We start from the raw sequence: 13,173 nt of genomic DNA on the forward strand, positions 1-13,173 counted from the left end.
ATTTTTCTTATGTTATATTATATATCAAACATGTAGGTAACAATTTCAATATTAAACCCTATTGTTAACATAAGCATTACACTATCGTATTATTATACGATTTAAGTATATTAGTATATGATTTAAATATAGTGACATCTTGCACGAATAAAATATAATTTGCTTTCTTTTGTTTTTTTACTTTTCACACTCATTTGCTTTTTATTGCATACTTTAATTCTTAATATGTGTAAAAAGAAACTTTTATACGTAAAAATAATATAATATATGTAAAAATAAACTCGCATTTAGCATATATACTTTTGCACATTATTTAGCATATTTACTTTTTGCATGGTCATACAAAAATAATCATGAATACTTTACGTAGCACTGCTATGATTTATATTATCTTTATATATCCATGATCCGCATAATCGAAATAATTTACACAGTTAAGCCACAGATATAATGCTAGGCAACAGGCAATAGGAATAAGAAATATAAAATATCCATCAATAGACGCAGAGAACAATATCTGTTTTTTTTTCCGAATGGTTGATATTTTCTATTTTTTATTCCTATATTGCCTGTTGCCTGCCATTGTATCTGGGGCTTTATAACAATGAAAAATAATATATATATATATATATATATATATATATATGTATACATAAATATGTGATATACATGAGGCATCTATTTACATTGATATGCAAGAATAACAGTTTATAGGTGTTTTGATCAAATTTATAAATATGTGATATACATATACACACACAAAGTTATATTTTTTTGTTAGCATAAATGTCTCGAAAATTTTGATTGTACACAAACTTGGAATGCATATTATGGGATAGATTTTTCTATCTTTTGTTTCACGTAAACAACTCATGTAATATAATTTTGTATTTTTCCACAGACTGTTGCTTGTGTATTAATTATTTTATCTCACGAAATCAAAGGTAATTTAAAAATAATCAATTTAAATGCGGAAGTTTGTTTTACAGTATAGGAAGAGAGATAAATTTCTGCTTCTTCTTTAACGCCTGAATGTTATTATTAACATTAACATTTATAAAATATGCGCGACATTACATATACCACTCTGCTTAATTACATTTTTTATTTCTTTACTTTTCTGCATTTATTTTAATACGCGCTTATTTATTACTTAAATTAATGTGCGTATTTAGTTACCTCGGTATATTTATAATATCGAATTTTTAAGTATTGATTAATAAGAAAATAATATATATATAAATGCAAAGATATGCAAAGGATTAAAAGAGAGGAGCTTGAGAAGGTCGCATCGTTTCTTGAAACCTTCATCGCACTTATGGATCAAAACATGATTTTTGTGTCGAATTAAATTAGTACTTTGAAGTGCGTGTTAGATAGAGTACGTCCGTGATGCAAACGATCATAAGCGACGTATCGATTAGAAATCGGCATTCAAGATGCGTGCAAGAGCCATCCGAGCGAACCACTCTGCAAGATCGAGACGCAATCGAGACAAGTGCCATTTATATAATTTACTACTATTCGCGATGCGCACAACGAACTTTGGCACTGGGTGGTCCTTATATGTAAGAGAGCGTGCACGCGAAATGCCAATGAGCACGAATGTCGAGTGCTTCTTCGAATCCGTATTCAAATTGCGTATATGACGGAAGCTGAAGAGTGCTACAAAATTATGTGAGATTTAGCGAGAGCAATTTATAACGGTATAAAGATAAGTATCTGCGGTAAGAAAATATTACGAGAGCTCTAGTAATGAATTTCGAAGTAAAAAATTTAGGTAAACGATAGTACAAGTTAAAATTCAAGTATTATCGGAATATGCATGATTTCTGTTTATTCTTCAACGAAAACATCTAGATTGTGAAGATATTTCTTCGAATATATAATCGCAAAGATAAATGTTTTTTTCTTTTTCTATTATCAATTTAAATTTATTCTATTAAGAACGCATCATTCGCACGTTCTTGCATTCCTCTTATTTGTTCGGAGCTGTTGAAATTAATGAAACACTCGTCATACGAAATTAATGCCGAAATGGATAAGGAAGTAACGTCGCATCCACATAGCATTTGCGGTAATGAATGAAGACTGTAGATAAAGGAGACAAAGGCTGAACCTAACTTGCAAAGAAAATTTTGCGTTGGTGTTACTACCAAGATGACCTTGGCCGTGCCATTCCGCGACTTGTTAATTGCCATACCACGAGTGATTATCGTTCGGAATTAAAATTCGCGCGGCACGAGGATGACGGGTGCGCACATTCGAGTTTTAAGACACTGTTTGCACGCAAAAGGTGTACACGCACGTTTTGCTATACGTTGATGTGTGCTGTTTACTTCGCGTAACCTGAGCCAACAACCCGTGTAATCTAACTGAAATGATATTCGTCTTGTGTTATATTTCTTTCTTTCATCTTTTGGACTATATATTTGCTCCTTGCAATATTGTTCCTTCCTTTTATTTTGAAATTAGTGTAACTGTATTGTTTGATAAAAAGAGAGTACAATTTATATATTAATTTTGACTATAAATATAAAATAGAAGTCGAATAATGATTTGATAACAAAACAAATTTTTATGTATTATTAGACAAGAATTATAATGTCAAAATGCAGTTATTAAAAATGGAAATATATTACGACTAATGTTATCTTTTGTAATGTTTTAATGAGACATTCCAGAGATATAATTGTTTATATTTTTTATTATTTCTAGTAAAGATATTTGTGAGAATAGTAATTAAGCGATGAAATTTAAATTAATTTAAATTAATTTAAATTAATAATTTTGTTATTATCATAAGTAACATTTTGAATTAATTGAAATAGCGGAAGATGCTAGTTTGTTTCAGAATAACAAGCATCATGTAAACCAGTTAATCTTTAATTAAACATTTCATGAAATTTTTATTTATTCAAATTCGGCAAAACGTACTTTGTCTGAAATATCGTGAGAAAATCGAAATAATTAAAAATATTTCTAATTTTATAAAGATTCTAAAAACATTAAAGAAATTAAAAATATTTCATAAAATTTGCAATTTTTTTACTATAAAATCATATTTTGCTGAAAAAAGTCATATTTTGTTGAAAAATAAAATTACTTCTCTCTTATCTTCTAATCAAAATATGATTCTGATATAAGTACGTAATTATATTTTCTGTTTTTACAGAAAAAATTGCTATAATATGGTATTTGCAATTTATCATTAATAAATTATTAATCAAAATTTAAAATATTAAGGAATATTTTTTACGATTGATGAGATAAGCTTCTCTTTTTAAAGTGTTCTTGAACATTGAACAGTTTTTTTTCTATGAGATTTGCGATTACCGGAAGATGAAATTAAGCAGGAAATAAGCGTTGCATGTTTCGCATAATTTCTTAAAATATTGTTTCTTGCGTGTCCAAGTATAAATATTTATTTCTACGAGTTTTTTCCATGGAAAGATTCCGGCTTGATTATTTTACTGATTCATCAATGGTTCGGTTTTTTCTGGAAGTTCTAAGATTAATGCTCGATTCTTTTCTGGGATGTCCCCAGAACGGACAAAAAAAACGACAGTATTGGACGTGTTTTTTTCATCAATAGGCCGCTCAGTGTGATGGAATTTGTATTCGCGTCCTATGCAAGCGCACTCAAAGGGGATCCTGGTCAGGAGAAACTTGTTGTCCTTCGATATTTATGCCGCGTTCAATGATCTTTCATTTGCGCAATAAAACGACCAATACAATTATCTTAATTATCTGAAAAAGAATTAAAAGAAGACATGATAGATCACATTTGTATGCTATTCTTTTTTATAACATTTTTTCAGTCTTATCTGAACTAAATGAATCGTATTAATGACAGCACACACAGTCTTATATCTGTGACAACATATTTTGGGATTTTTAAATTTATTTAATTTTACCATACACTCATAGCTGTGTATCGGCGTAGTTGTTAGCTCATTTAGAAGCAATTTATTTGCACATTGACCTTCAAACTATACGCAAGATTTGCGCGCTATGTATTCGGCGGTCGAAGAATCAAAGTCCCTGATTGGCGATCAGTATATTTCCTATATACATACGAATTCACTTTGTACTCAAAACGTCATAAGAGGCCTTCTATAGGAACGCGAGATATCTATTTAACCTTGAAAAAACGTAATATCGTTCTTTATGATTGCTATTCAAATAACGTCCAAAAATATATATATCCCTTTCATTTCTCTTATTTTGAGAAATAATTTTATGTTGGAAAAATATTGTTTTTTTATTTTAATTCTTTCTTCATTTTATTTATACTTATTGTATTTTTTCAAAAAATTTAGGGTTGAAATCCGAGATTGGTCATTTTTTTTGCTTTTAAAATATTCTCCCACAATTAATAACTAATAGTAATTAAAATTAATTGTGTTTATATGCACATATTATTTTAAATTTAGAAAAATTGTTTCTGGAATATATGAAAACAATTGTAAATTTTAGAATATATAAGGGAATGTTTAAACTCCTGTTATTAATATTGAATACTCTCTGTTATTTTCCGAGATGTTTAAAATAAGAATTTCTTTTTTATTGTTAAAATATATACAAAATTTTCCTATATCAACTTAAAACTTTCCTTATCTCCTAACATTGTCAATAAGAATCTTGTGACTTTCCATTACGCAAATACGGAAATAATGAGAAATTTCCAGAAATAAACTATTATGTAGTGTGACATTTTTTCCTTACATTTATATATGTTATCGTCAAATTTATTTTTATAAATTATGATAATATATTTTTAGGAATGTTTTAAGATGGAAGGGATTATCTGTGTTTAATGTCAAGGCATTATAGTAATAAAATTCCGTCATTTACAGCTCATTTTTGCATAGAAATGTTTTCAATTATGCATTTAAATAATAAAATCCACTTTAATAATTATACAATCCTAAGAAGTCTGACTCTGTAAGGATACGCGGAATCAGTGTGACGAGAATGAATGCACGATCGATGGCGTTCATTGTCCGGTAAATCATACGTTTAAACGTGCATTGCTTGTTTACGTAACGTAAAGTATTACCTTTCCATATGAAGTTTTACACATACTTTACTTTATACTTTATGCGTAACTTCTCGCGGTGGTCAGTTAATGGTGTAGCAAGTAATAGCGACAAGATTCAACGATGTCAAAACAAACATAGCACATTTCAATTTTTTATTTCCAATTTGATATTCTATATCTTGTTTGTGCAATTTTTATATCGATTTTTTTCATTATAATAAAAATATTTTCTGTGCGATTAATGCATTAATATAAAAACTGATTCTTTTGAATTCTAATCTTAATTTAATAATTGTACAGATTATGCAGACATTTATAAATTTTTATTATAGTATTAAATTTTTAAGATAATTTAATAAAATTTAAAATCAAATTGTCGATCTCAATAAACAGTAGATTAGATTAAATAATATAGAATAAAATAGAATAGAATAAATTCATATAAATTTGTTTAAATTGATTTGGATTTGTTTTTAAATTAAACTACATCATACGGGAGAATGATTGTGCTCGAATGATTTTAACACATTTTAGCATCGATGGTCTATAAAGATTTTGATCATTAAATCTAATAAATTTTTCTAAAAAATAATAGTCCTGGATTAATATATTTTTAAATTTAAGGGGATCCTAAACGGTTGGCCGAACTCCGAAGGATGCTTTGAGAAGTCTATTGTTTTTTCTTTTTTTATCGACAAAATATGAGATTAGATAAACTGTAAATCTATTTATTGGCTATACGGATTGTTTTTTACCTGAAATTAGAAAGCTTCTTCCTTTGTTAATATTAATACTTTAATTTGTACAGGGGGGAAAGAGATTGATCAATCTATATAGTTTCATATATCTTGATTACAGAATTATAAATTCTAAGCATTCATAATTCTATAACCAAGATATATATAAGGCTATACAGATTGATAAATCTTTTTCTCCTGTACAAATTAAAGTATTAATATTAACAAAGGAGAAAGCGTTCTAATTTCAGGTAAAAAACAATTGGTATAATCAATAAATATATATAGATTTATATAGTTTTTGTTTTAGGATCCCCTTAAATATATCAATAATTTTTCAATTAATTGCATGATGGCACAGAAAAAAAAAATATATATATATATATATAATTATTATAAAGTGAAAACATTCTTTCCATTGCTGTTCTAATAGCTATGTTTGCATAATCATAGGAAAAACTAGTTTATGAAGGTTAAATATAAGAGTAATGGTATATCCAGTATTTTTCCTTTAGCAATATAGGATATGTATAATATTTGTTTTCTCGTAATAATATTCTAATGAAAATTTATTTTCGGCATTCATATACATGATATACTAATTTATTCCGTTAAGAAGATTATTATAGCTATAGGAAGGCTAGGAAAATTTTTATTTTAATTTTCTTTATTACTTTAAAAATTCAAATTTTATTTTTTCATTGTACATAAATTTTTATAAATTGATTTTATTATTTATAAGGTATTATAGGACAGTTGTTAGAAAAATGTTTATAGTGTCAGAGAATAAATTTTACCGTTAAAAACACGTATGAAAACGCTCTTTTCTACGCTTTATTTTTAGATCTATTTATATTATTGTAAAATCTGCAATTTTAGAATAAAGAATTTGATATACAACATTCTCTTATGTATGTCAGTGTTTTATGAAAATAATAATTAGTGTTACTGAGTCACTTAAAAAGAATTAGGTAGAAGCAATTTGCAAGTATTATCGTAAATGCACATTACGATGTAGGTATTTTTCCAACTTTTTATCTTCAATTTCCACTTGAATAATTTGAATAAAAGTCATTGCATATACTTATGCATTATGTCATATATCATGCGTGTTAATGAATTTATGTTATTAATGTCCAGCATTTTAAATTTCTCGTTCTAGATCGTTAAAAATTATTTCTGATTATGGAAATTATTTGTTCCGCCAATTAAACATAATTCAATTTTTTGTTCTTAAATTTTTCACGTTTGTAAAAAGGACACCGAACAATAATAATTATTCTTTCAAATATCTAAGAAACATTATCGTGATTTTGCTATTTGATTATGATATAATTCCATCGCATTTGAAAGTTATTAAAATGTATCGATAATTGTATATATAATACATTATGGCTGCATAAATATTTCTTTTATTAATTAAAAAAAAAAAATTATTATAAACGATCGGTAATCATGTAAGCAAAATGATAATGTGCTGTAATTAGATATCTGCAGGATGTAAACGTTTGAACAACAGATTGCAATATTTGATGTAATAATTAACAGAGTAATAATGTCCTTTTTTCAAGTTTCTTTTTGATCTTGACTGGTTGACGTATATGAATAATGTTCGTTGCATAATATCGTAACTATATACATATATTTTTGCAATGAAGTTTGTACTGGCAATAATATTGCGCTAATCATGAAAATGAGATGGAAATACAGAAAAAGATTTAGGTATATGACAATGTATTAATTCAAGAAAACGACGAGAAGGGTCTTATTGCTTGCGCAATTACGTTTCCTTGAGTAGTTGAAGCTCGCGAATTAGAATTGTAATATTTCTACTATTATGTGTATCGTGAAAACTACTTTGCGATAAATGGGCCGAATTAATTTTCTGCAATTTTTTTTATTTATGTTGTGTTTATTTACAACTTTAACAGTTTCATCGCAGCTTTAGGATAAGAATATTTTATTTTAAGTGAATAGGATTGAATTATATTAGACATATAAAGTATGTCCTAGAGTTGTTCCCGAAAAGTTATTCAAATTAATCAATTGTCATTTTTAAATAACGCGTATACAGAGAAAATCAAAATTCTGTATACATCAATTTTACTATTTTTATATTTTTACATTTTAATTATTTTTCGGATTATTTTTATTTTATAAATTAATTTTGGACTTTTAAATAATATTTAATGTGTTATTATAGTTCATTTTGTAATATCAATACATTTTTATATCAATCTTTACAAACATATATATTATATTCATTATTGTGTTATTTATAAATCTTCTAGAGACTAAATCACATATATTTCTATTATATTTATAAGGTATGACATACTTGAGTATGACTATGTCAAACATTCAATAATTATTTTTTAGTTATTTTCTTTACTGTGTGTGTGTGTAACTAATTCAAATTTAAATTAATATCTATAGACACGATACCACGAGAAGTATTTTGTAAATATTGAAGTATTTATGACATCTAGTTTATCATACGCTAGTTTAAAACAAAAAACCGGATTGTAGCTTTCGCTTAATTGCATTTCATTCGTATTAAATAATTTCGCAATCTTAAATAAATATTACGACAGATTGCCATTTCGCGCAGGAGATGTCTTGCAATATTATTTGTGGAATCTGAGCATGCTAAAACGATGAAGGAACACAGAATATATGGGACCGTAAAAATAAGATTATATACGCAGTGCGCAAAGTTCATTATTTATATTTTTCTTAAATTATACTTTTCTGAAGGTTACATGTTGGTTGTTTATCTACTGTAAATATAAATACTATAAATATATGCATGTATATCCACATGCATACCAATAAGCAGGCTAGAAAAACTGTATGTTTTTATCCTCTTTATATTCTTCCGGAAATAAAAAAAAAAGGTTATTACATCTTATATATAGATCAGAGTACACAACTAGATATTATGCATCACTTATTTTAGGTTCGAGATTTTGCTGTTATAACGTTATAAATGTGTCATATTATGAAATCATTAAATTGAGTCAGTTTTTATTATCTCGTTTTTAAATAAAAAAAGACGTAGGCAACTTTTAATCAGAATGTATTTCTATACATTGTAAAAAATTAAGGTTCAATGAAAATATATATATGTATTTTTTGCAAATCAGATATGATTACAATTGACGATAAAACATCAATGAAAATAAATTATCACACAATAATATTTAAAGTAAATTAAGTTTATAAAATTTTAAAAATGCGTTTTTATCATTTTATTAATTCTGATAGAATAAAAAGCTTCCCCTAGAACATAAAACTCATAATGATGTCATTTTGATTTTATATTCATCGCTTAAAAGTCATTTGGACAAAAATGATTAAAAAATGATTTAAAAATGACAAAGGGAATCACAAATTTAAAGCTCCCTAATATAAGACAATTACTTTATATAATTTTAAATAAATTTATGTTGCTTGAATATTGTTAGAATATGTGTGAACAATAGAACAAATAAATAATATTGTAATATATAAAAATGTTTTCCAAAATGACTTTTAAGTGATGTTATCATGATGTCATCATGAGTTTTATATTCTACTTGGATCTATATAACTAATTGATATTTAAAAATAAAATTGATACATATTTTATCATAGCGTTTATTGAAATTTCAATGTTTATTGTTTTCTTATGTTAGATACTGAGTGATAAAATTATTTTTTGTTTATTAGTTAATTATTAGTGGGTTTTTCTTTGGTGATAGCAAACACATATGAAATTTCTCTTAAAGTTTGAAGTTTAAATTTTAAATTGATGCTGTACCTACTGTCGATAAGTTTCGAAATTGTCGTTTTAGTACTCGCTTCCATCGTTGGCGTCGCTAGTTAATTTTATTACAGCGTCTGATATCATAACCTCATTATTCTTGTGTCTACAATCAAGCATGAGTATCATAACCGGTCGCAAAACAAGTTGGAATTTCGTTCTAAACTAAAAGTTGAACCAGTTAATCCACTCACAATGGTGAAATTAACGCCGGAATTGATAGAACAATCGATGCAATATATTAATCCTGTGCGCGATCGTGAATTAGATCTCAGAGGTTCGTGAGAGAAGCCGCGCGCGAACTTTTCCTATTGTTGTTTTACACATTGCATTTATTACATATTGTTCTTATTTCGTATGTTACAGGATACAAAATACCCACCATCGAGAATCTGGGGGCGACTTTGGTAAGTCAATGTTTCTTTTGACAAATAATCTTCAAAATAGAGCATTCTATTTACTTGCAAACTGTTAAAAAAAAAGGAAAAAAAAGAACACCGATTTGTATTTGCATCGCGTATACGGCACGATTATAACTCATTTTTACATCGATTTTTATATTTTTATGTCGAAAGTTTCGGACTCGAAGTTTGAAACAATATTTGTATTATATCGATGGCGATTTTTTAATTAGGGATATACATATGTATTCCTTTAATATATGAGGCATTTTTTCCTCAACGTAGCACACAGAAATTTATATTTTTGTGTTTAATAATAATTATAAGATGCAAAACTATAACAAATTATAGTTTTACTGTAGTTACAGTAAATATATTTATTTACTTTTTTATATAGGATCAATTTGACACAATAGACTTTTCTGATAATGATATACGTAAGCTGGATGGATTCCCACTTTTGAAAAGAATACAGACCTTGTTTTTTAATAATAATCGCATTGTCAGAATTGCGGAAGGATTGGAGCATTGTATACCAAATTTGCAAACTCTGATGTTAACTGGCAATATGATACAAGAACTGGGGGATCTAGAGCCTTTGATACAACTAAAGAATCTTCAAAGCTTGTGTCTGCTCCAAAATCCAGTATCAGCTAAGCCACACTACAGACAATACGTTATATATAGATTTCCACAACTGAAATTACTTGATTTCCGGAAAATCAAATTGAAAGAACGTGAAATGACAGTAGAATACTTTAGAAGTCATCGTGGTAAAGAAATGGCACGTGAAATAGCAAAGAAGGTCAAAGCACAAACGGCGGGTGCAGCTGCGGATAAACCTCTGACCACACCTGAGGAGCGTAACAAAATTCGTGAGGCTATTACAAACGCATCTTCCTTGGAAGAGGTACAAAGACTCAGCAAATTGCTGCAGTCTGGACATATACCGGGTGAAGAGCGATTGCAAAATGGTATGTGAGCTTGCATATTTTGAATTATATAATAGTTTTCAACATCTTAGACATACATTTTTTGATTTAGAAACAATTAAAATAATGCAACATGATTAATATAAATTTTACAATATAATTTTAATACATTTTATGTGCATATTATATAATGTTTTTCACATATTGTAGGAAGCGGAGCTGTAGAACCCATGGAAGAGGATGATGATTGAGTAACTTGTTTTCTGTGTTGTATTTATAATATAAGCCTGATGAAAAAACATGAAGCATCCCATTGTAAGTATGCAGTTATGTGGAGTAGGATGTGATATTATGTATATGATGCTGATAAGAAATTGTATACTACACAGATAGCATCTTTTTCAAGAACACTCATATTGATTTTTTTAAAATATAAATAAAGATAAAATGATAATTTTGTAGCCTTGAAGCGAAAATGTTTAAATTTAGTCCTTATTATTACATGTAAACAATTTTAACATATCAATGTTTATTTCAGTGATATCCGAATAAAAAGAATTTCTTCCAGAAATTCATTTTATTATTAACTCTTCTCATACATTATTCATTATATAGGCTATTGATAAATTAATGAGACAAAAGTTCAGGGAGTTCAAAGGCCCACTGCGCAAATTTGCCTCGATAAATAAATAAGATTGTTATTTTTATATATTTTTCTAGATTTTTATAAAAGCTTATAAAATATAATTTTCAATTTATCAACGATTCGTAATTAGAAATTATCGAAATATATAGAAGTGAAAGTTTTAATTTATCAATAACTTAATAATTCGCATAATATAAAGTATAAATAATTTTCCTTATTCACGCGGAGTAATTTTGCTTTTATTATTCGAACGTAGTACAACGTTACATAAGTTGTATCAATAGATGTCAGTACGATACGCGACATTGTCCTCGGATGTCTTCGATCGCTCCATTGAATGTAATTTAAAGAAAAAAATGGGTAATTTCATCGCTACCTATATTACACATCCTGATACGATGCCCAAACCCAATGGACCACCGACTTTCGATCCGATGTTGGGATTTCCAAATGGTCGGAAACCCAGAGGCAAGTGTTGTCATTTTAATCTAACCTAACTTCGTTCGCAAAAGTACTTTAACTACACAGTATTTTGTTATTGTTGTTCGATTTGACCATTTAAAAATATATATCTTATCGAAATTTACTGTGCACATTTATTATCAAATTATCTTGCACCTCTTTATCACAAACTGAAGTTATGTGATGTAATTATGATGTAATTATGATTTTATTCCATATCTATATGTATTGTTGTTTTACATCTGCTGATATAATTAGGTGTATAAAATATGCATATCGCCAATTTATTAGATAATTTTGTTATAAAGAGGATAATTTTTAAATATCTGTACTGTTTTACTGAAGTAATGCGTGGAAAGCGAACTAAAAATTCTAACTTATTGTGCTCTTTATTTAGTTGTAATTGTATTTGATTAATTTAATTGACAATTGTTTTACTTGGTTCATTTATATTGTAATGTTTTGCTATTTTTGCTTTATTATTAAGCAAAACTTGAAAAATTAAAATGCGTTAAAATTTGAATGTCAATCTACAATGTTTATCTGAAGAATTATATATCGACAGTCAACAGTTTTTATAATTTTATTTAGAAGATGCATGCTGTATTTAAATTTTGCTTACTGTGCTGGATTTACAGAGATGAAGATATCGGAAGAAGATATGATAGCTGCAAAGATCCCACTTGAACAACGCGATTACTGTGCTCACAAGTGGTTAGAATTACATGAATGTAAGAGGATTCATTTTCCTTTTATGATAAAGTGTGCACATGAAAGACATGAATATGCTTTGTGCCAAGTTGATGAGTAAGTAATTATAACATTAAATATAGCATGAAATATATCAAGATACATGCAAGGTATATATGCATAAAATATATCAAGGGGTACATTGTAATAAATTTTACATTTCTTACAGTTATAATTTAAGATTGAAGGAATATGAAAGAGAACGCCGTCTCCTCGAAAGACAAAAGAGGATACAACAAGCAGCAGCAGCGTGAAAATCTTGTATAGAACTCTAATGCAGTTTGATTGTTGTCGTCAGAAATTTAGGATGCACATACCAAAAGGTGGAATTGCTATTGTATATAAATTATATCAATAAAATATATAATGATTAGATTTTTCACTTTATGAAACGTT

General features: G+C 27.6%; 2 protein-coding genes across 4 annotated transcripts in view; both read left to right on the forward strand.

Annotated features, from left to right (window-relative positions):
• U2A (small nuclear ribonucleoprotein polypeptide A'-like U2A) overlaps window positions 1-11,506 on the forward strand; it is a 56,574-nt gene extending 45,068 nt beyond the window's left edge. Inside the window, exons 1-5 of one of the 3 annotated variants that reach the window (XR_003821028.2) lie at window positions 9,661-9,863; window positions 9,953-9,993; window positions 10,385-10,961; window positions 11,130-11,234; window positions 11,458-11,506. Coding sequence is in view for 2 of the 3 variants with exons in the window: in XM_029311973.2 (XP_029167806.1) it covers window positions 9,782-9,863; window positions 9,953-9,993; window positions 10,385-10,961; window positions 11,130-11,170 (741 nt within the window). In the remaining variant the exon portion in view is untranslated. Of the gene's footprint in view, window positions 1-9,660; window positions 9,864-9,952; window positions 9,994-10,384; window positions 10,962-11,129; window positions 11,389-11,457 lie in introns of those variants that run through there. The other 2 variants (XM_029311973.2, XM_085481212.1) reach the window with 2 other exon arrangements.
• A 315-nt stretch (window positions 11,507-11,821) lies between these two features.
• Window positions 11,822-13,150, forward strand: ND-B18 (NADH dehydrogenase (ubiquinone) B18 subunit). The gene is made up of 3 exons (XM_029311974.2): window positions 11,822-12,033; window positions 12,666-12,834; window positions 12,947-13,150. Exons 1-3 carry the CDS (start codon window positions 11,850-11,852, stop codon window positions 13,029-13,031), a joined length of 438 nt encoding a protein of 145 aa, XP_029167807.1. The 5' UTR covers window positions 11,822-11,849; the 3' UTR covers window positions 13,032-13,150.
• Window positions 13,151-13,173: the final 23 nt, after the last annotated feature.

Source organism: Nylanderia fulva, unplaced genomic scaffold (genome assembly GCF_048542155.1).
Source record: "Nylanderia fulva isolate GAGA-0341 unplaced genomic scaffold, ASM4854215v1 Scaffold17, whole genome shotgun sequence".
Lineage (NCBI taxonomy): Eukaryota > Metazoa > Arthropoda > Insecta > Hymenoptera > Formicidae > Nylanderia > Nylanderia fulva.

Bases quoted from the DNA above. Each gene is read 5' to 3' on its own strand.
- ND-B18 (XM_029311974.2), top strand. From the start codon at position 11,850: ATGTCAGTACGATACGCGACATTGTCCTCGGATGTCTTCGATCGCTCC. The intron at 12,034-12,665 runs GCAAGTGTTGTC...CTGGATTTACAG, and splicing joins AAATGGTCGGAAACCCAGAG to AGATGAAGATATCGGAAGAA. The intron at 12,835-12,946 runs GTAAGTAATTAT...CATTTCTTACAG, and splicing joins GCTTTGTGCCAAGTTGATGA to TTATAATTTAAGATTGAAGG.